Genomic DNA, 23,810 nt, shown 5'->3' with positions numbered 1-23,810 from the left:
CACATACCGGTGAAGAGCTTCAACAAGTTGTCGTCCTTTAAAAAAGGACTGCAATACGTGGACCATATGCATGTGTTTCTAACCGAAATTCAATTTAAGAAAATTTCTAGGTGTAGTGAATATTCATGTGGGTTTGTTCACATTTTCTTCAATGGGTCGAATGATCTGCCAACTTAATATGACTGATTGAAGTCTCAAAGCAAAATTGTTAAATCTTATCTCCGATTAAGCCTTTAGTTTTGTCAGTTTAAAAAATCGGGTATTTTGATATATGTAATCCATATTGATAATGGCTGGGACTTGACACCTGTTCTGGAATTATACGGAAGAAATCTATCATGGAAAAAACAGATCTGATGGTACACGTGTAGCACAGCTCTGTAGTACGCAGATTTATTTGTCCCCCCCCCCCCCCCCACATTAAAAACCGTTGCTACAGACCTCTATCAAACAGTATTTGGATTTTTGGATTGCTGAAATATCAATTTATTTTGCGAGCATTGATGCACAAAACTAATGCCGGTGAATTCTTGTTCTATCTTTTAAAAGCTAGAACTAATCGTTGAATGACATTTTTATTCATTTTGTTAAGTTACATGTATCTATAAACTGCAAGTTCTTCCTACTTTTTAATTAAAAGTATATGTATAAGAGAGAAATTAGGATCCACTAATGAGTATATAAATACGATATGCGGATTTAAAAGCGCGATTTGCCATTGAATGGCATACTGTAAATGTATTATATTTAGTAGGGCTGGGCAATAATATCGATATTTCAATATATTGCAATACAATGACAAAAAATATCGTAATACGATTTTGTAATATCGATATATTGGCAATATGCTTAGATTAAGGAATTTTGTCATTATACATGTATATAAATATAAAAATGGACTAATAAAAGTTTGTTATTAAGCCACACCGTAAGTCAGATGTTGTTTTGTGGGAACATTTCAGAGTATAACTTAAATGAAATCCACAATTTTTTTTTCCGTTTTGGTTACTTATCATAGTTATGTACATTCTGTACATAAATTTAAGTAAATATCGTAAGAAAATGCTATTTTTATTACATTGAAAATATTGCAATACATATCGCAATACGGTTAAAAATATCGCAATATATCGCAATACGAAATCTCGGGCCAATACCCAGCCCTAATATTTAGCGTGTACGACATTTGGCGGAAATTTAGTTTTGAACAAGTTAGCTTAGATTTAATTTATTTTTTCTTATCGTTCTTATTTACGTATATAAGTACAAAACATTTAGCGTTGTCCTTGAATTAACGGAAGTGTCTTTCCGCCAAAAACGCTAAAAAGAATACACAGCCAAATGTAATACGTTTACAGTATTCTGATTCGAATAGGGCGAATTATTCTACGGTCAAGTTGCCGAAGGGGTGAACTCTCTAGCATTCTCGCGCATGCGTAGCTTGTCGTTTACCCATGGCATCCGGTTTAACCTCGCTTATATATTTACTGCGTGGACCTCAGGGTCCACGCAATTAAGATCTATACTCGGCACTCAGGGCCATTTAGCAGTACTAGTTAGAGTTCTTTATCGTGCCAACGTCTACCGTGATACGGGACCTACGTTTTTAAGGTCATATCCGAAAGACCCGTGACTTTCACTTCTAGTGCTAAGCACTTGGCAAAGGAACAGTCACTACCTAATATGTTTACGTCTTAGGTTTGACGCAGCACCGCGAACAAGAATCGAACCCTGGCCACCCGATCACGAATGTTTCTTTTGATATTTCTGTAAAATAGAAGAAATGTAGAGAACTGCATGGCATGTATTAATTTTCAATATATACCTCTCACGTACGCTTTTAAATTTTAAATTAAAAAAAAATTACAATATCCCTTGATAAGTTTGATGAATTACATAGACGAATAAGTACTTAGTCTATATCATTTGAGAACAATACACAGTGGACTAATTGAACTTATTCCTTTTGTCGAGATATCGGGATGTCTGAAATATGTTGCCGATGTCACATAATATTTGTTCTGTCTCGTTTAATGGTTGGGGTGCAACAGTAATATATTATAAGAAAAGATCCGGCGCTGATAGTAAAAGTTCCGCCTATGTTTAAATATTTATAATGATTCATTTTGACCCTGCTTGAAAAGCAAGCAGGTATACTGGTGTCATGTTGTAAATTTTGGGTAATTTCAAAATTTACAAAATGACACTGGTATAGTGATCGGGATGTCCGTACATGTATGTACATCCTTCTGTTCGTTCGTCTGTTACGCTTTTGGGTACCCATCTGTTATTTGCAACTCCTTTTTTACCACTGAATGATATTCAATGAGCTGCTGGATAAAAGGTATGATACATATTCTCTAAAGGTAAAAGTAAAACAAATTTCTTCAAGTCCAAATGCTTCTTTTGATCTTTCTATAAAATATAGTGGAAGAAATGTAGAGTTACATGGCATGTATTAAATTTTAATATATACATGTACCTCTCACGCTTTTAAATTTGTTTGATCACGGATAGGTGCAGCTGTAGATGGTTAGGAGCGATCCTAATAATTGTTAAATACTTTTTCTTATTTTCGCAAGTACTATATATATCATTTGATAACCATACACAGTGTACTAATTGAACTTATTCCTTTTGTCGAGATATCGGGATGTCTGAAATATGTTGCCGATGACACGTAATATTTGTTCCGTCACGTTTAATGGTTGGTGGTGCAACAGTAATATATTATTATACTGGCATAGGTTGCAATCAAGTCCAGAATCTTCCCTGTTACATAAAGCATATACAGAAAATATTAACCTTAATCAAGGCAATATTAACTGCTGGTACAAAAATGTAATTTATTATAGTAAGAAAATTAATCTCTCATTACCAGAATGTAAAACATACAAAAACACATTTTAAAAAAAAACAAGTTAAGAAACATTTGAAAAAACACTTCCTACAATATTGGAAAATGAAACGTGAAGAGGGACTGGAATCTGGAAAACTTACTACTTATTTTATGTTTAAAGAAAATTTTATAATGGAAAAATATATGTACATTAAATCTCATGAAATAAGAAAATCCATTTGTAGATTTAGAATAAGTGCTCATGACCTAAGAATTGAAAAAGGCAGATATGAATCTGTAAAAAATAATGCTGGTCAAAGAATCCCCTTAGATAGAAACAAAAGAATATGTTTAATGTGTAACCAAAACAATATAGAAGATGAATATCATTTTCTTACTGAATGCCCATTATATACTGAGGAGAGAGATAAATTTTTTCGTGATATCTCATTACTAAACAAAAATTTCATATTATTATCAAAAGGAGACAAATTTCTCTGGTTAATGTCTAATGAAGATAATCTAATTATTACAAAGCTAAGTGAATATCTTGTCAAAGCCTTCAAAATAAGGCATAATGCCATGAGTTTTCATAAATAATGTTATAGACACATATTTATTTGTAAACTGGGATATATGTATATTGATAATATTGATTTTGATTGCATGTTAATTAACAATTTGATAATCCCAACTGCTGCATCTACATGTCCAGTTACTTGTAATATTATATCAGATATATACATGTGTGTGTATGTGTGTTTATGTTTGTATATGTTTACTATAACCTTTCTTTTAGAACTTTCTATCTTGTAATTGTAAGAAACCTTTATGTCTTCTGGGCCCAAAATTGGAAATAAAATTATCTTATCTTATCTTATCTATATTATAAGAAAAAATCCGGCGCTGGTAGTAAAAGTTCCGTCTATGTTTAAATATTCATTGATTCATTTTAACCCTACTTGAAAAGCAAGCAGGTATACTGGTGGCATGAATTAAATTCTAATATATACATGTACCTCTCACGCTTTTAAATTTAAAATTAAAAAAAAATGACAATATCCCTTGATAAGTTTGATCACGTACATGCACGGATAGGTGCAGCTGTAGATGGTTAAGAGCGATCCTAATAATTGTTAAACAATATTTTTTTTATTTCGCAAGTACTACATATATCATTTGATAAACATACACAGTGTACTAATGGAACTTAATCCTTTTGTCTTAGATAAGTTGCAGATGCCACGTAATATTTGTTCCGTCTCGTTTAATGGTTGGTTGGTGCAACAGTAATATATTATAAGAAAGGATCTGGCGCTGGTAGTAAAAGTTCCGTCTACGTTCAAATATTCATTGATTCATTTTACCCTCGTTTGATAAACAGGAGGGTATATAGTGATCGGGATGTCCGTCCGTATGTACGTCAGTCTGTTTATTGAACGTCCGTCTATACGTCCGTCTGTTACGCTTTTGGGTACCCATCTCTTATCCTCAACTCCTTTTTTACCACTGAATGAAATTTAATGATACTTTCACAGAATCGTTGATACAAAGTGACATTGTGCATCTCCCATTTTACTTTTTGATCGAACACATATATCCTGGATTTCCCAGAGCAAAACATGAGCACAACCTTTTTTTCTATCATATTGATCTCTTATCTACAACTCCTCCTATACCACTGAATAAAATTTAATGATGCTTAAAAGATTTTTCATTACACAATACTATTGTGCACATCCTATTTTACTTTTTCATCTGACAATTATATCGGGTTTGCCAGAGCAAAACAATATATATTAATGTTGACCATAAAACTGTAAAAAAAAAAAAAAAAAAAAAAAAGCATTTTGTCGAAGACATTAACTGTTGATGATTGTTGCCATGCACAGACCTGATTTTTTTTCAATTTATAAAAAATTCAAGTGACCTAGAAAGTTATCTGTGTGTAGCTTTGACTTTTGTGTAATCGTAATAAGATATTTTTTTAATTTGTCGACTTTGCTCCAGTTGCACGGAGGTCGTATACTCTGCTTCAAGCTGCACAAAAGTCTAAGAATATTTTTAAGATTTTTTTTTTTGTAACTCATTTAACAATTTGGCAATTGATAACACTACTTGCTCAGCGTACTCAAACTTGAAGATATAAACGACTACAGGGGGAAAGGAACATTCTTGGGGGGTAAGTTAATTAAATGTATAAAGTTAAGATCTAGTTTCTAGTAGTTATTTTATGTGTATCTATTTTATAGAGTTTGACTTTATAGATTCTTACGACTAATGTCTGGCATTTATGAAACTTTTTTTCAGATCCCAGACTTCGTTATACACGTTGTTTCACAGTGAGTGATTTACTAAACGTACATGTACGTACTTTGCATACGAAAATAGTCAACAAGAAAGGTATACAGACAGACACACTGTTATTATTCTTAAGACTGAGGTAGAGATTATGGGTTAGTTATTCGCAAAAATTCAGAGCAAAACTTACAAAATTTTGCATACTATTTTCTTTCGTTATAAAATACAATAAAACTCGCAGTAATACAAGAGATATCTTATCTCAATTGCTCTGCCATGTTTACGTTTGATTTACGGGATATAACGTATGGTGCAGCTAAAGGGTCAGATATTATCATTCAGATGTTTGAAAGATTTAGGGGTGTATAGTTTTTGCCCTGTCTGTCCGTTCTTTTTTTATTGTCAGCAGAAACTTAAACATTGCTCATTGGGCAATAGCTTTAATTTTTTACAGCTGTATTTCTTGTGAAAAGATCTTTCTTTTGGTACCACAAAATTTGGACTCTTGACCTTTACCTTGAAGTTTGACCCACATTTACAAAAAATTAACAAACATTAGCCTTGACCATAACTTTCGAATGGTTAATTGTTGCTAGAACTTTCATACTTAACATGTGTATTCATTGTAACAAGACCTTTCAGTGGGTATACATATTTTTGACCTTTTGAATCGGATTTTGACACAACTTTGACCATAACCTTTTAACTGTTAGCAATAGGGCTTTCACATTTTATGGTTATATTTTCTTTATCACAAGATCTTTGGATATCAACAATTTGGACGTTGATTTTTGGAGTTTCCCATTCAGTTGAGAAACTTCAACCCTCGCCATAAGTTGCAATACGGGGCTTCAGTGTTTAACAAACACATCTAATTTACTTATCAGTAGAATCTTTGTTTGGTCAAATAAGCTTTGTTCAGATGAAATAAGTATTTGTTCTGACAAAATAAGAATTCGATCGGACTTGATATTTGTTCGGAAAAATTAGAAATATATTCAGAAAAATTACATGACTGTATAAATTTGTTGAGACAAAGCAGATTTTTGTAAAAAAAAAAAAAAAAAAAAACGATTGTTCGTAAAAATGAAACATTCGTTCGGAGATTTTATAATTACATTCGTTCTGACGTATTAGCTACTTGTTCGAGAAAATTACACATTCGTATTTTTGTACAAATAAGAAATTACATGTAGTTCAGAAAAATAACAATACTTATAAAATAATTTGACAATCGATATGAATTGCATGGACAGGTTATTTAAGCTTGGAAAGTTTAATAAGCAATCTCTTCATAGCCCCCTATCAGGATTCTAAACATACACAAGTTGGAACAAAAGATGAGAGATTGGGATCCGGACAGGGAAGGTAGTTCACTATCGAATCATCGATATATCGAGTTGTGGGTCTATACTTCGATGGATTCACCGTGATATCGTTCCATCGTAATCGAATTGTCTTTTCTTCGTTATTGCATATTGCATTTTCCTGCCTTCGACCGTGTTAGTGAACGATAGTAAACTATATGGTCCTATCTGGAACTATAATTATAATTAATTATGATATAATTGGTTAGTAAAAACTGGTCTTGGTTGAATCGTCAAGAAATAAAGCATAATTTAAGTCCAGTTTGCTGATAACATACATCAGGGCGGAGTGACTTTAACTGCACATTCAGAATTTCTCTATTCTTATTCTTGATCATCGGTCTATTTTGTGGATTATAGTTAATAATGACTTTGTAATGTCTTCTCATTTTTCTATATTGAAGGTAGAAATGTTAACTAATTTGTTATTAGTTTCTTGAAGTCAGTTTTCTGCATGATAGTCACGTGCGCAATAATATATTTATCAATTGCAAATACACGAACCCCAGACCCCTTCCATCTGAAAAGCTTCCGGTTCAGGTGAGCTAAAAACGATGCATTTGACCTTGCGTTTGAGCAGTTTTTGTGTAAATATGAATAAATTATAAATTAATATTTTGATAATATTTTTTTTGTCTGCTACTAGTTGGCTGAAGGTCGTATTCTGCTTTATTTCAAGGATAAGATTTTTAGATTACCTGAGTCATATAAGTAATCAGGGCTATTTTAGTTGTTTTTGTCCATCGTCGTGCGTTTAACGACGTTCTTGTCCGTTAACATTTGGACTCTCAGTTTTCTCTTGAATTGCGAAACAAATTTCAACCAATTTTGTAAGAAATATTAAAAAAAATAAAAAATAAATTTTATTTAATCCCTCTTCCAATGACCTGGCAAGGGAGATTTTTGTTGGCAACTATTAAAATTAGATCGGGCTAGTGTCAACGAGTGTAGCAATGAATGAACCAATAATAACTTTTCGTACGGCAAAGAGGTTGGGCTTAATTTAAGTCGTCTCATCGTAGTCAACAACAATTTAAAGTTGCTGATGTTATTAATTTCTGAACCAATGAGAATCTTTGTCGCCATTTGAAAAACGCTAATCATATAGCGTCGAGATTGCCACGCCTTACAGAAAGTCCAAGGATGACAGAGAATTGTACTAAAATGCTATTAGTTGTAATTCATAGCATAGAAAATATGTTCAAGTAATTTTAAGTAAAACGCCTTTTAACAAACATTTATATCGTCTTTAAGGCCATAAAATATTTTTACAAATATAACATTCCTCATCTAAAGAAGAAAACCAATAAGTACCTTGTGGAGGGAATGGAATCTCTAGTCGTAGTCCTGAATCGGAACTGTCCTCTTCTCATGTCCGTTTCATTTTCTTTCAGAGTCTTTTCTAAAATCTTGTTTGGGAAGAATTTATCGAAATAAATCCTTACTGCATCAGTTCAAACTTGCAAAAACTTTAGAATTCTGGCCAAATTATCTATATAATAGAAATATAGCCCAAGTGTCTTTATTAATGGCAAAATTATAAATATAATTAATGTAAATGAAAAAAATAATAAAAATAATTTCTGAAAAACATGTCAAGTTAAGAAAAAAAACATGTTTGCAATTAAGGAATATTACTTATATTTAAGGACTAGAAACAAAATAGCTGAGCACTCCTCACTTATTATACTTCTCATAAGTAATCATTAAGAGATTGTTCTTGAATCTTACCTTTAAATGTAATTATTCAATGTTGATTTTCTTTTATACGTGCATTTTAATTTGTGAAGAGGATACAAAAATTTAATAAACAACAACAACAAACAAACAAAGGAAAAGGAGGAGGGGGAGGGGTCTGATAAGTCATTTTATAATTTAATTTAAATTAATTAATCCATAGATCACTTCATTGCCATCAAAATTAAAGCTTTAGATGAGATAACAAGTAAAAATATGAGATAGTGTGACGCTAAACCTTATTTACGTTCAAATAATTACATTTATAAAACAAATAAATTAGATGTACATGTATGGTTATGATGAAGAAGAATACTTCGATTTTTCCAAAATTATAAAAGTTGTGATCCCAGGGTCAGGGGTTCAGCTTTCTGGGGGGGGGGGGGGGGGGGGCTGTTTGATTTTACATTAAAATGCATGATTTTTTAAAACCTGTTTTATGCTTCTTGTAATCAAGATTCAAACTGTCGTTCCTTGTGCATAGTTATGATAGACAAAAGTGTGTCTTCAAAAACTGTAAATTCCATGTCTTGGGGGTCAGGTGCTCCGTTGTTAGGGTCAGGGTACAATTAAACTGTATTACATTATGGAAATGTATAATTTCTCTGAAAATCTTCTCTGCTCCTGGATATTGAGAAAGAAAACTTACTACAGTTCTTTGAATTACAGTGTTGTATTAAATTCAGGTACCTGTTAAGGCCTTTCGGTCTCTTGTAGCGATACATTAAGCAATTTGGCAATTAACTGCAGGATAACCTGCCTAGCGCGCACATGCACATAAATGAATAAATACGAGGTACGAGGGGCGTTCAATGAATAATGTCATTGGGTCTCGGAAAGAAACAAAAAACGTTTTTCTATGACTTTGTCTTAATGATTTAACTAAAATATTCTCTTTCAATTAAAATGCATATCTGTAACATTTTCATTCAATTTCTAATTGTTTTTCGAACACATTTTTGAGTATGACCCTTCGTATACTGGAATACGGCAGATCCTATGATTTGCTGTACTTGTTTTTTTTTCTTTCTGATAGATGTTTATCTAAGTTTAGGAAATGAAACAAGTCAAAGATTGAAATATCTGTCAAATTTTGTTGGTGTGACAAAACATTAACTTCCTGTTTATCCTCAAAACTACTTTACTCTTCATGGCCTGTGGGTTTGGACGCCGTCATGAAGACACTTAATTTAATATTAAGGTAGGATTCTTCTCATATTTCTAATAACTAAAAATTAATGAAATTTCCACAGAATCAAGAAGACAATATCAGGAAGTGATAATATCAGTGAGATAAAATTTGACCGTTTTATATTAGAGGCAAGTTCAGGTGAAGGTCATCATCTTTTTCCTTGACATTAACACCCTTCTCCGCAGTCACGCATTTTAACGCATATACCATTTCCTATTTCTAACGCAAAATCACGCATAAACCGTTTCCTCGCAATCACGCATTTTCACGCACTTTTAAAAGTTCATTTAATCTTTAATTAAATCCCAATTTCCTTCTATTTCATACTTGCAAAAATCTCATAAAATAAGAAAGGTTATTTTTATATTCATATATGATGTCATAGTATTATTTACTCTAAACTTTATAGAAACGTGTACCACGCTAAAAGCTGCTTGCGGGGAAATGGTAAATTTCTATTTCTATGACGTGAACATTAAATGTATGTTGCATAACAGTTCAGTAAGTTGTAAAGAGTTAAGAATAAAAAAAAAATACTGTTGCTAATCACGTGATACCTACTTCTATTTCAGAAGTTTAAAGATTGTTCTTTTTGCATAAAAACATATTACTATATCGGGTCTATAGCATAATATTACCAAATTTACATAAATAATTTTACTAAACTGGATAGGGGCTAATCCGAATTTTCTCTGTTTTTCTTAATTTTTTAGGATATATTAGTTATTTTCATATGTTTCCTATATTTAACTTTTTCTTATTTTCACATATAATAAAGTAGTCTTATAAATGTACAAAATGATACAAAAACAAAAAGTTTTGATCTTTTACTAAGAGAGAAAAAATACTTTTTTATGGATTTTTGGCTCAAATCTGCACTTTGATAGGAAGCGTTTAAAAGCTAACAAAGTTCTAGTTTGTTTGAAAAATTATATTCATTTTATATATTTTGAAAGTTTAGTCCCTCATCATTAATTTAACTTACATTTGAAAATTTCTCCAAGTCTTCGATTGTGTAAAAATTTATAACTAAATTCATTGTTCTGTTATAATTTTGAGAGGCAGAAAAGAAGATATTTTCATACGCCACCATTCCGCCAAAAATATAGTCCCTGCTAGTTTTCAAACGCAGTTTACCATTTCTATTTAAAGTTGTACAATTGTGATGAGGAAAGAAAAATATGGTCTTTCAAATCCCTTACACCTCAATATATACGGCATGTAAGCGAATATACTTTGAATGTTTCATCTAGTCAAAAACCAGAGAAGAATCCTACCTTAATGTAGTGAATTCCTCATTCTGCTTCCTTTCTCTCATAAACCTTTCAATTTTTTTGCGAAAAAATTGTTTTCTAGAGTCCCCCATAATTGAACTTCCTCTCAGAATATGAATTTGAGCAACAAGACCGCTAATATTTAAGAAAATAGCATATAAAACAGTTTTATTCTCATGCAATTCTTTGCTCTTCTTAGGCCTTTGTGGTTTTGTCAAGTGAATCTTATTGTAAGTTTGTTTTGTGGGCTTAAAGCAAAATGGATTCAAGTTTCATTATCTGTTACAATGTCATACAAACGTGGATAAGAACTATTTTTGATTTTTTTAAAATAACTGTTTGGATATTCCTACACGCAGTCGTTTTCATTCATTTTTCAAAATATAGGGTGACCTTTGAGTATTAAACCATTTTACTATAAAATGTTTCTTTAAAACAGTATGGCATATCTCCAAAATGATTTTTATGAATTTTGCTATGTGTCTTAAAGTCAATAAAACATAATCAGTGATTATTTGTTGAAATTTCGCAAATTTACATTGGTAGTTTTAAGTCATTGTTGCCAAGGACGGTACCCATTTTTGATGCCCATTATATAATATTTGTTTATTGAAATCTACTTGTTCACCTGTCTATAAAACAGGCATTTGTTGCTGTAAATTTCGCATATTTCAGTTAATATATTTTTGGGATATTAACAAGTTTTACAGCTGCTTTAATGAAGCGTTTAATTTTACTCTAGTTTACTGATTTTTGACCATTCATTTTTAATGCAGTGTCTCGAATAGCCCTTGTTTTCCAGCTTCCCACGATGAAATAATTACGAAGAAAAGTGGTCACACAAACTGATATCAATTCATTAAAGAATCAATAATTAGAGAAAGTCAAGCTTTATGTCATATGACTACTGTGTTGTATGTCATCGAGCTAATGACATTATTTATTGAACGCCCCTCGTATATACAATACACAGTAGTAATATATTCAGGATATTCATGTACACGTAGCTTACAGTGTCTAACACTTAGGTTTTTTCAAGTTGTATCTCTTGTTGAAAGATATGCTATGTCGCTTTTTTTCTATCACAACCCTAGATTTAATTGCAAAATGCTCTGATATAATAAAAGTACATTATATGACAAGAGTCGATAAAAATTTAACATGATTTTAATCATTTTATTAAGAACGGTGCAGACAGTAACCATGTGTGAATATTTCTAGGAATATGATACAGACTATCACACAAGACAGAAGCAATCATTTAAGGAACAATGTTATTCAGTGAACATTGCGTTATGAATAGCAATTGCTCTGCTGGCATATTAGCCCCTTCACGGTAACTGCGGTACTACTCTTTTGCAGGGCAAAATAATAACGTTTGGCGAAGTTTTTGTTGACAGATAATTAAATGACGTATATTAAACAATTACTTTTACGTCATATTTCACCAAACTGTGAATCACAAAAATTATTATACATATGGCACGCCAAATTCACAAAAATGAGTTAAACCTAGTTTCACAATTGATGAACTAGGTTTATCGACTGTAAACTATAGTTTACAAACCGTAAACTATAGTTAACGATTCATTAAGTATAGTTAACGATTCGTTAAGCATAGTTTTCATCTGTAAAACTATATTTAACGGTCGTTCACTATAGTTTACGAATGCTGATTTAAGTTTATCTGTCTGGATTTTGTTGATAAACATAGATTCACGTTTGTAAACTATAGTTTACAATCGTAAACTATAGTTAAGAGTTGTTAATCATAGTTATGGCACGCCAAATTCACAAAAATGAGTAAATCATAGTTTCACAATCGATAAACTAGGTTTATCGGTTGTAAACTATAGTTTACGGACTGTAAACTATAGTTAACAACGTTAATCTATATTTTACATCTGTAAACTATAGTTAACGCGATAATCTATGTTTCACAACCGTAAACTATACTTAACACCGAAAACTATCATTTGCGATTGCAAAACATAGATTATCTGATAAATACAGTTTCACGATTTGTAAACTATAGTTTACAAACCGTTAACTATAGTTAACGATCTGATAAATATAGTTTCACGATTTATGAAAGGTTTAATAATTTTTAATGAATAGTAGATAAAAAAAAATTGGAGTACCCCAAAAACCTCGCCTTAGTAGAAAATAATTTTTTTTAATAAGCGTTTCCCTTGTCTAGAAACGATGTGTATGCATATGTACATGTACATGTATATGGTGTAGAAATATAAAATACATGGTTACTGTCTTGAAATATAAGCGATATTTGGGTGAGGGTAAGAAAACGTGATAGAGGGCGAGGCTTGCAGAGCCCTCTTACGTTTTCGACCCGAGCCCAAATATCGCTTATATTTCAAGACAGTTATCATGTATTTTTTTATCGTGCAGCATATTTTTTACCATTTGAACGTCCAAAACTAGCTATTTTCGACAGATTTAAGCACGTCTCTGCAGTTGAAACTATGACGCCATGGCGTAAACATTGCAGTATACGTGACGTTACAATGCTTTTAGAACGTCTGAATATAGGCACGAGGCTTTATTGGGGCAGTGACCGGATAAAGCTTTGGTTTATTAGGTTACCTTTATTAGGTCAATGCAGGGGGTAGTTGTAGGATAAAATCTATGACCGCTTTTTGAATGTACAGTTTTAATTTTTAGCCTTCAGATCCACTTAAGTAAGCGTTTATCATTGCATCACACTAAATATCCATGCTTTTTCAGCTGCTCACAATTATTCAAGGAAATGTGCGATATCCATCGGCGTTATTGAAAGTTGAAGGGGCAGCTAGATCGAGAAAAAAATCAAATCACCTTAAAAAGCTGACAAGCAAAAAAAAAAAAAAAAAAAAGGGGGAAATATGTCAAAAGAAAAATTATATTTCATAAAAAATGGGGGGATGGTGTTAGGCGAACTTCTTTCAATACCATTTCATGCATTATTGCATTACCCTTACTTGACTTTACTGCAACAAAAAGTGGGAAACCAGGCTTTCAACGTACATTTTCGATAGTAATATGTAATTTGTGGAAAAGAAGTTGGGGTCAGTGTCTCACCCCCCCCCCCTATGTTTCGAGCCTGATATCATCAATAATACCCATCGAGTGATGGATGTACGCACAGGGGCCTGTAACATACTGTATTTGATTTTACGTAATCACTGTATGTATACAAAAAGTCCTTTTTTGTATATATATATAGTGATTACGTAAAATCAAAAACAGTATGTTACCGGGCTCTGTGGATGTACATTATAGTTAGGTACATTATGCATGTTATACCGAGAGAGAGAGAGAGAGAGAGAGAGCGAGAGAGAGAGAGAGAGAAAGAGAGATATCTAACTAGATTTTCCCTCTAGCAGGAAACACTTGAATAAACTCTTGTCAAGAGAAGGGTAATTTACACACATTTCATTGATTGTCTCATGCCATAAAAACATACCGAGCTTCCATTGGATAAAGTGGTCGAAGGATAGATTAGTTTTGTGGGTAGAACAGCTGGTGGATAAAAAAAAACTGTGCTCGTTGCGCATGCATAACTGTTAATGTAAAATTACCTAATCTTCAAGTGTCTGTCTATCAGGTAGGTTCGCCATTTCAGTTGCATTTGAAAATTAACTTAATCACTGAAACAAATTGTCCTTTAGTACAAAACAAAATGTTGTCCTTTAGTTCTTTAGTACTAAACAAAATGGAGTTTAATTTTATTATTTTATTTTTTTTTTTTTTGCATTTTTCAGAAGCCGTCATAATCTTCGTTAATATCCTAATTTATCTGTAATCAAGAGCATGATTGCATGACTTAATTAGATTTGGAAAAAAAAGGGTACCTTGGCGTAAAAAAAATTCAGAAGCGTCCTCGGGTGCAGATGAACATCTGAAGTTATGTATGATATTATGATTAACCTCTTGACATATATTAAGTAGATCAGATACAATATTGTATTTATTTCCGTGTATAACAGCCTATTTTCCGTTTTCAGCACACGTCCTCTTCATATTATTTATAAACCTCGTCCTACAAACAACTTGTCGTTCTGTTTCAATTTTTTTTCTGCTACATTTATTATTTTTCTTATAAAATTATAATTACCGGTTGATTGAAAATGCAAGTTTTGATTGTCATTTGGAATTTATTGGTGTCCTTTCTGCGGTATGTTAAATTATTATTTGCATATAGTTTATAGCATTATTTTAATTTGTGTATATATTGAATATATATGAAAACAAATTCGCTTGAAGCTATATATGATCCCGTCTCCTGACTCGGATATGGTTCTGAACAGTTAGATATTGGACTGATTACGGGTCAATATAGTATTCCGGGGCGGGGGCATGGCTGACATCCATTTTATTTTTTAAACAAAATTCTGTTGAAAAGTTCGTTGTAGATGTCTGCATGTCTCTTTTCCCTTTTTTCATTACAGTGTATAGTCAATTCATTATCATTCTATTGGTTCACTGAATTCATTTTGATTATTAATTAACAGTCCAATGTCAGTAGATCTAAAATTTGCAAATAATACATGTACGAGGGCCGTTCAAAAATTACGCGGACTTGTTGCACAGAAGAAATATTTGACGACATAATCGGGCAAAATTTCACAAATAATATAAAAGAATCTTTACTTATATGGTCTTCAAAATTTCATATAAAAATTTTGTAAATTGGTATTGATTTTGAGTGATTTTTCAGGACATACCATTAAGTCACGGCGCAGCAAAATCTTCGACGTCACAAGCATTATAAAAAATATGTAATTATAAGCTTTCATTTTCTCAACATTTTCCCTTGAGTACCTGTATAGTTTGAGTTACCTTAGCTACTCAACATCAAAACACCATTTCTTGTCAAGCTTAAAATCTATAAAACAAGTAAAGAATATTCTTTTTTTTTTTTAACCAAAAACTACTTATGAGATATAGTGTGATATTGGTGACTCTCAATCACGCTCTTTACAGTCCGGATAAAGTTAACTTTTCGTCTATAATCTTCTTCCCGTCCTCCCGTATAGCCTTTTTACAGAGGTCTAACTGTCTAAAATTTCAATTTGCTATTTGTGGGCAAATATCACGAGTAGCCTAGTTTACTACATGTTTTATTATGCATATTTTGGATCTATGCTGCTGATATCTCGAGCATTACACATATTTTAACAAAAGTTTGGTGCGCCGTCAATTCAGGAAACGTCATTTTCACAGTCGTTTTCACGGGAATCGCATCAGAGAAAAATCACTATATTTCTGTTAGTACTTCAAACATTACGTCCAAATTCTAAATACATAATAATAGAACAATTTAAAGGTACATTTGAGAAAATTGTTGAAAAATATCGCGAATTTTAGAAAATCAATGAGTTAAATTTTTGAATCCGCATGCTTTTGCTTCAGTTTTTTTTTTTTTTTTTGTCGTGCGCCGTACCTCTCCATCAACGATATCAACATACCGATAATTTTAGTAGAATTTTGTTAAAATACAGAAATTTTGCCCAAAATTTATTGGAATCTTTAAGATACATATTTCTATGAAATTTTATAACTATTTGACGTCTGTAAGAGTAAATAATAGCACAGTCCGCGTAATTTTTGAACGGCCCTCGTATACATAATACCTAATACGTAAACGATTGCAACTAATATTTTAGAATGCTCTTGCTTTGAAACTTTGAATTCTTTATGTCTCAAGGCCTCACAGAGGGTATATGCATATAAGAGCATACAAACGAAATACAAATTCTGAATTGTACATTTAAAACTAGTGTACAATAACTAAAAGTATTGTACAAAACAGGAATATATAAAAACATACATATATTTACCCGAGTTTTCACAAATGCTGGAAGCTACATGTATACATGTGTACATCAGGCACGTAGCATCATTTTCGAAAGTTGCGGGGGGGGGGCAACCAGAGAATTTTTTTTTTACTTACCTGTAAAAGTTGACAAGCAAAAAAAAGGAAAATTGCCCAAACTCGAAAATCCTATTTCGTGAAGGTGTGTGTGTGTGGGTGGGTGGGTGGGTGGGGGGGGGTAGTGGCCAACTTTTTTCAAGGCCAACGTCCTTTCACTTCAATTTTTTTGTCCAATACAAATCTACATTTCCTTGATATTACTATACTGTTGTAAGAAGTGGGGGGCCAACCAACCTTTCAATGGACATTTTCAAAGGTAATGATGGGGGAAAAAGTGTGGGGGGAGGCCCCCGATGCTACGTGCCTGTACATGACTTTGTACATGCGGTTGTATTCAGTGTTGTGCATAATTTCTTAAATGAGTGGTAGATTTAGAGTTGTCGATCTTGAAACAAGTAAAGAAACTGCTCAGGTAGATCCTCTTTGATCCACCAATGCATGCTTCACTCAGTGTACATGAATATGTAAATTAATTTCCGGTTTTATTTTTGCCCGCACTGACTGTTTTGAACATTATTCATAAGGTAGTCTTTATACATCGCAAGACATGCCCCGCGTATTCAAAGGAGATTAATTGAATAAAAACATACCTTGGATTTAAAAACGTGAGGAAAAGTCATTCGAAGTTTATTGGATTAATTTTAATCAGTTTTATTGCCTCGGGTCTAACTTCTTCTTCACGAGTAAGGTATACATTGAGAAAATAAGGCTTTCTCTAGCGTGAAGGTGTTGAGTGTTTAATTAATTTACATTCCAAATCGGCACCCGTTTTAGGGGAAAAAAGAATTATTTCACTTGCAATTACGAAACTCATTTCGGAATTGTGTGTCCGGTATCAGTTAATGAAATGGACAGTTCTATACAGTGATATGTTTGTTGAATAGTGATAGTATCAGGCAGCTCTTCTGTTAAATATGGGGGATATATTGATTCGTCTTGCTGTGTGAATATACCAAGGGGAATTTATTCCTTAAATAGTGTATATATACGTGATTCGATTTTCTTCGTAACAACTGGTATTTTTAAACACCCTTCAAAGCTGAAGATTGATATCTCACAATTAAGGATCTGAACTCTACTCTTTAAGAGGTTTTTTTTCTTGGTATCGTTAGACTTGCATTCACCGTGGCTGATTCCTACCAAGTCCCCCCACCAAAGGAACCAACCAAGATGGACTGGTTCCGAATTAATGACTTTTTCATGTCCATTATAACTTTATTAACTTATATTGTGGACCAAATTTACAGCATTGAATACCGTAGGGGCTTCAGAAAGTTGTGTTCTGTGCTGAAGACCATGGGGAACACTTTGGGAGTCCAAACATGGAGCGACCCGGGGGACAGGAGGAAAAAAGAGGTCCTGGAATCCCGGAATCGATACATAGAGGAACAGTTCAAGCTAGACGATGACGAGGAATTGGATGAAGTGGACAGTGGTGCTATCAACGCCAAAGGTCAGTTGTATATAGGTTTTTCTGTGGTCAATGGGTTTTGGGAGGATGGCTATAAGGTTTAATTAAAAAAAACTCACAGGGCTCTCACAAACATAATTTTCGATTCTTCCTGAAGTTCAACCGACATTTACCCCAACAACTTTATATAGCAAGATATATGAAATCAAATACGAGTACAGCTAGATGTCCTTGGAAAATCGGTACATGTAGAGAGAACTGCAGATCTCGGCATTTTTTCTCAGCTTTAATGTTCTTGTCTTTGTATCACGGTGTTAAACTTTTTGTCGGTTCTAAGGTGTTAAAGAAAGCCCAGACATTCGGTAATCAGATTCAAGTTTGATTTTCTTTCTTTGATTTAATCTTCCCATGAGATAAAAACCTTGTTTTAGTATCCTCACAGGTAAAAATAAGACACCGTTTTTGTTCCTTTGTAGTAGTTTCTGTAAATGTCTGTGTGTTTGCAGTACCGATAAGGTGTAAGACTGTTACGTGGCTGAAGTAATAACAGGGCTTGCTAGTTTTTAAATTTTTCCATTAAGCTTGTAATTACAAGGTTTATCTTAGCATTCGACTGTAAGTTTTGTACATTAAGCTTTCTGTTTAGAAATCGAGTGTAGTCTTTCGTGACGGGTACACATGTTCAGGCCATCAATGTTTTCTCCTTTCAGCATAAAAACATATTTTAAAAATTACTAATGTATACAAAAAGTGTAATTTAAATCCTTCAGGAATAATTATAAAGACCCCTAATTTTGTATACGGCTAATCATTTTCTTGATATGTTAACACCGAAACTTGATGGTTCAGTTTACAAATAAGATAAATAAATCTGGACGTTCTTTTTGTAGTATATATTTTTAAAATTTAAACTGTATGATTTCTTAAGGCAAAGAAGTGACCTTGATATTCGGAAACCTGAGTCCATCATGTCATTGACATGGTTTGTAAAGCGTTTGTCAAAAGACACAATTTGATTTACTTTACAAGACTTTTGTCAAATTAATTATTTTCTAGTACCCATAGATCAAATCGTCACTTCAGAGTCAAACTTTGTTCCTTAATAGGAAGAATAGAATCAAAGAAAAAGATATTTTGATCTTTTCAACCAACCTAGCGATAAAGGAAAAAAAGTCTGCCCTTGTGTTATGTAACTGAATTGAAATAAAAACCGCAAGCAGACTAACACATGTACGATATTTGATAGGTTGACATGCCTCTATAAATCTTGTATATACAGATTTAATGTGTCATTTTTGGTGCAATTATATTTCATGACGGAGATGTCGAAACAATTACGAGACACTCGCATGTGGAATAAGATATTTATATATAGCCCTCTTTTAGCTATTTAGAGGGCATAAAACTATGATTCATTATGTCAATCTAACATACCGATTTGAATATTTTACGTTATATCTTTTACAAGTACATATCATGCAATCTAAAAACAAAATATATAGAAGCTTAAAAGGAATTGGTCATTTTTCAGTTCAATTCAAATTATGTTTTATGTATTTTTGATTAAATTTATCATTACATTTAGATTTATTTCTTTTATAACAAAGCATATCTATATGTTAAGCCTCTCTGATAAAGAAAAAGGTTAATAACATAATGTGAACATATATTATGGAGAGAACATATATTATGTTTCCATATTTCAGAAAACTGAATGTTTACCTATATTTAAAACGTGTTAATTCTTTATCAGGATTACAAATGTTCATTACGCGCTGTAAAATACATTTACATTATGTCAAAGTTGATAACCGCACACAGACAGACATTATATCATTATATGGGATTACATTCTTTTTTCCGACATAACTTTATCATTATATACCCTCTTTTTGCTGAAGTATAAGGGTAATGTAGTATATTTGGAATTTTTTTAAGGACTGGTTGATCATAAATAGGATTTTCGAGTTTGGATTTTTTTTTTCGCTTTTTCTTGTACGTTATTTTTTTCAACAGTACAAAAACGGACATTTTAGTTGGGTTGTTACAAAATATAACTTTTCACTGATTAACACGGGCTCATATCAGTTGCGTCTTGGGTTCTTGAAAAGAGTAGCTATAGGGGGGCCCCACCCGAAAGCTCTCAGGCTTTAGATTTTTTTAAATAAAACGTTTCAACTTATTTCAGTTATACTTTATGTAAAACTAATGCAATGTCCTACAAAGTAAAATCAATTGATTAATTTCATGCAAATTTTGGTCACTAAAGATAGGGCGGGATCCTCCCTTTTCCCACCGACCCACCAGTGCACGTATGAAATACATATTTACACTTTTTTTTTTTTTTTTTTTTAAAAAGGAGGGTTAAAGACTTAAAAAGCTTGACTTTATATTTTTTATCATGATTTGAACATGTATTTTTAATTTAACCTGATATTTAATTAAGGATTAATTAAGTCTTGTGTATAATTTAATATTTGATACAATTTAAATCATTTGCAAGTTTAACATATGTGCACTGAAAACACAAAACGTTTTAGGCATAACCTTGCACATAATAAAGGTGAAATATTCTAAGATATACTGACAAACATATTTTAGACACAATGTAGAGATACAACGGTATAACATAATAATGATTTGTCAAAAAGTAAGGGAAAATTGACATCATGTAATAGATTCCCGTCATGTAGCATATTGATGACACAATATACAAAGAATTGGCCACATTTGACAATTTTTTTCACATCATATATGAAATTCTGACATCGTGTTATAGCGACTTGATATTGAATTAAATAAATTCACGTCATGTAATGAACTTCTTACTAGTAGAGAGTGCACAAATTTAATGAGTTTAAATTATATAATAACATCTTTACACCACGTAAAATTGTTTTGAAATGTCATAAAGAGCTGATATAATGCAATGAATTAATTGAAGTGCGATTAATGCAATAAAGACTTAGCATAATGTAATGGAAAGTTGACATAACGCAATAGTAGTGTGTGTTAATGTCATAAAGAGTTGACAAAATGTAATGTAAAGTTGACATAACGCAATAGTAGCGTTTGTAAATGTCATAAAGAGTTGACATAATATAATAAAGTTGACATAAATCTGTATAAATGTAAATGTCATAATGTAATGGAAAGTTGACACAATGCATGATTTTATAAGGCAGTGCTTCCATATATTACGGTTACTTACTATCAACTGATATAAAACAATTGGATCAAACATGTCAAATGAAAATAGTTGTTTCTCTACATAGTAGCGGCTACGCAAATCACCATACATATTGAAGGCTGCTATATAACATGTACAATGTAGTTGTTTTTTCTGCATACCAACTTAACTCAAATCTGTTTTCGGATGCGTTTTTTTTTTTGTTGGGTTCAATACGCTCTGTAAATTTCCAGCTGCATTTTTAAATCCTCGCATGAAAAGGCTATATATACAAAAAAATAAAAAAAACTGTTGACTTAAAATCTTTATCATGACTTGAGTGCCAGGGTATAAATTGTACGCATATTGAAGTTGGTTTGCAATGGTGAAGGAACAATATTTTAGGGGATTTTGTTTCAAGAGTTGCTACGCTTGTATAGATATGTTTACAAAGCGGTTACATTTATCTCTATGTAACTTAAATTACAAAGATTACTAAGCACAATTTCTTCGAATTAAATATGTTTATTGAATTAAAACGATAATGATTTAGCATCGAAGTTATAAAAGGGGGGGGGGGCACAATACCTTTATCTGTCCTTGAATAAGATAAATCATATGTAAATTCATTGAAAGATATGATTTTAAGTGCTTATGTACCAAGGATATCAATATCGAATTAAAGAAATGGGTTTCAAATGCAACGCAAATCACGAGTTATGCTTCAAAGTTGTTTTTTGCTAAAGATCCTTTGGATGTTTTTTTTTCAAACGCATCCAGCTGCATTTTGCTTGAAGACCCCCTGTCATGATTAAACGGCGCCTGTACAATTTGTATGTTGTGAGCTTGTTTTGCTACTAGGATGCTTAAATAATTTAAGTTTATGAATTTTGTTATATTCCCAAGATTATTAAATACACTGCTATATAAAGATTCTATTAACGATGCGTTACTAATTAAGATGCTGAATCACTGGGTATGTTCTAATTATTATTATTAAAGAAAAAATACAATCTGCAGGTACATGTGTATCATTTGAATTTCGAATTCAACATAAAAGAATTATAATATCAAAAGGTATTATAGTATTTTGTTTGAAATGTTTAAATATTTTGACTGTTTTAAGGGTAAAAGATAAAGAATATGTATTGTTTTTTAATCTAGCAAAAAAATAATCTTCTATTGATTCTGAAACCATGTAGAACAAAAAATTTAAAAGAAGCCGGTGGTGATTAGGGATTTGAATAGTTTCTTTTTTCAGTAGCTATAATCAATAATTGTAACCGATGTGTTTAAATGTTATCCTAAAGCAATTTAAAAACAAAAATCTTAGGCCATTAAAAAAAAAAAATGTTTGTTTGCCTCTCTCCATCAACTGCTAAAATTGGGTCAACTCACATGTTGTTTTTTTTTTTTACTCCAGAAAACAACTTTTTTTTAAAATTTCCACCCCCCCGAATATTGACAACAAGTAAGTTGAAATTTTCTGGAACCACCCTTTCCTATACTATACTTAGTTTCAGAAGTTGATAATGCTCGAAATTCAAATGATGGGCATTCTAATACTGTATTTGTGTGCTTGATATTTTTTTATTGGCTTTCTTATTTTAATTTATGTAAAGTTCAGGATTCGTAGTTATAAATTTGATTTCTTTGCAGAAAAATACGCTAAAATACGAGGTAACCTTACAATTACTGGGTTTTTATAGTGGACTTTTTATCTACTTTACATATAACCCTTTCCATTCAGTTTTCTTATTCCTGGTGACAAGTAAATTTATATATATATATATATATATATATATATATATATATATATATATATATATATATATATATATATATATATATATATATATATAAAGAACTCTTCAAAGTTAGTCTTGAAAATTTCCCCTTAATATTGTAGGAATTAAAACAACCTAGGTTGTTTAATTTCCATGTATAATTTTTATCAAACTTGATTTTTTTTTGTTTTGTTCTTCAGGCTTAATTTTCTATGTTGATCTTTTTATTCACTTTAAATTTGTTTCTTTATTTTTTTTCGATGAATAGAAAGACTTTAGGCAAAGTGATTGAATTAAAAAAAAGGGATTTTGAAAAGAGGCCTCAAATGCATGTAAAATAGATTTTCACCCTTGAAATTTGAAGTGCACGTGTTTTAAAATTCATGAGACAATTTCCCAACGGGTTCCAAGCACAAAGAATTATTGGTATACATGTATAGATATAGTTATGATCTTACTTTATCGCAATCTTGATGAGTAATAATATTTTTTCAAAAACAAATTAAAGATTTTAAGAGTTCAAAATTCTCTTTTTATTCAAGTAGAGTATATCACTTCCGTAGATTTTGTTTGAAAGTAGTCCTGCACCTTCCTATTTAGTTTTTCTTTGATTTTATTTTGTTACAATGCAAATATAAAAATAAGATAAGTAAATTTTATTTTTATCATTTATTTATTTGTTAAGATACATTTACATGTAATCCTGAACATGGAAATATGCGTTTCTATCTTCATCATAATTATGCTACGGCATGCCAAACCAATTCTTTGTTTTCAGAGCCTAAATTCATGCTTTTG

General features: G+C 31.8%; 1 protein-coding gene across 8 annotated transcripts in view; it reads left to right on the top strand.

Moving 5' to 3' along the window:
- The window catches only part of LOC134257419 (uncharacterized), a 51,071-nt gene that overhangs the window by 9,980 nt on the left and 17,281 nt on the right, over positions 1 to 23,810 (top strand). For 2 of the 8 annotated variants that reach the window (XM_062740037.1, XM_062740035.1), the window contains exons 2-3: positions 17,893 to 18,098; positions 22,885 to 22,905. In XM_062740037.1, coding sequence (XP_062596021.1) covers positions 17,942 to 18,098; positions 22,885 to 22,905 — 178 coding nt within the window. In that variant the 5' untranslated portion in view covers positions 17,893 to 17,941. Of the gene's footprint in view, positions 1 to 4,899; positions 5,022 to 14,795; positions 14,885 to 17,469; positions 18,099 to 22,884; positions 22,906 to 23,810 lie in introns of those variants that run through there. The other 6 variants (XM_062740031.1, XM_062740030.1, XM_062740036.1 and 3 more) reach the window with 5 other exon arrangements.

This window comes from Saccostrea cucullata, unplaced genomic scaffold (genome assembly GCF_032062105.1).
Source record: "Saccostrea cucullata isolate Sc308-1 unplaced genomic scaffold, CSIRO_AGI_Scuc_v1 ctg848, whole genome shotgun sequence".
Taxonomy (NCBI): domain Eukaryota; kingdom Metazoa; phylum Mollusca; class Bivalvia; order Ostreida; family Ostreidae; genus Saccostrea; species Saccostrea cuccullata.
Note: the sequence above shows the minus strand (reverse complement) of the source record. Positions and strands in the feature narration are given on the sequence as shown.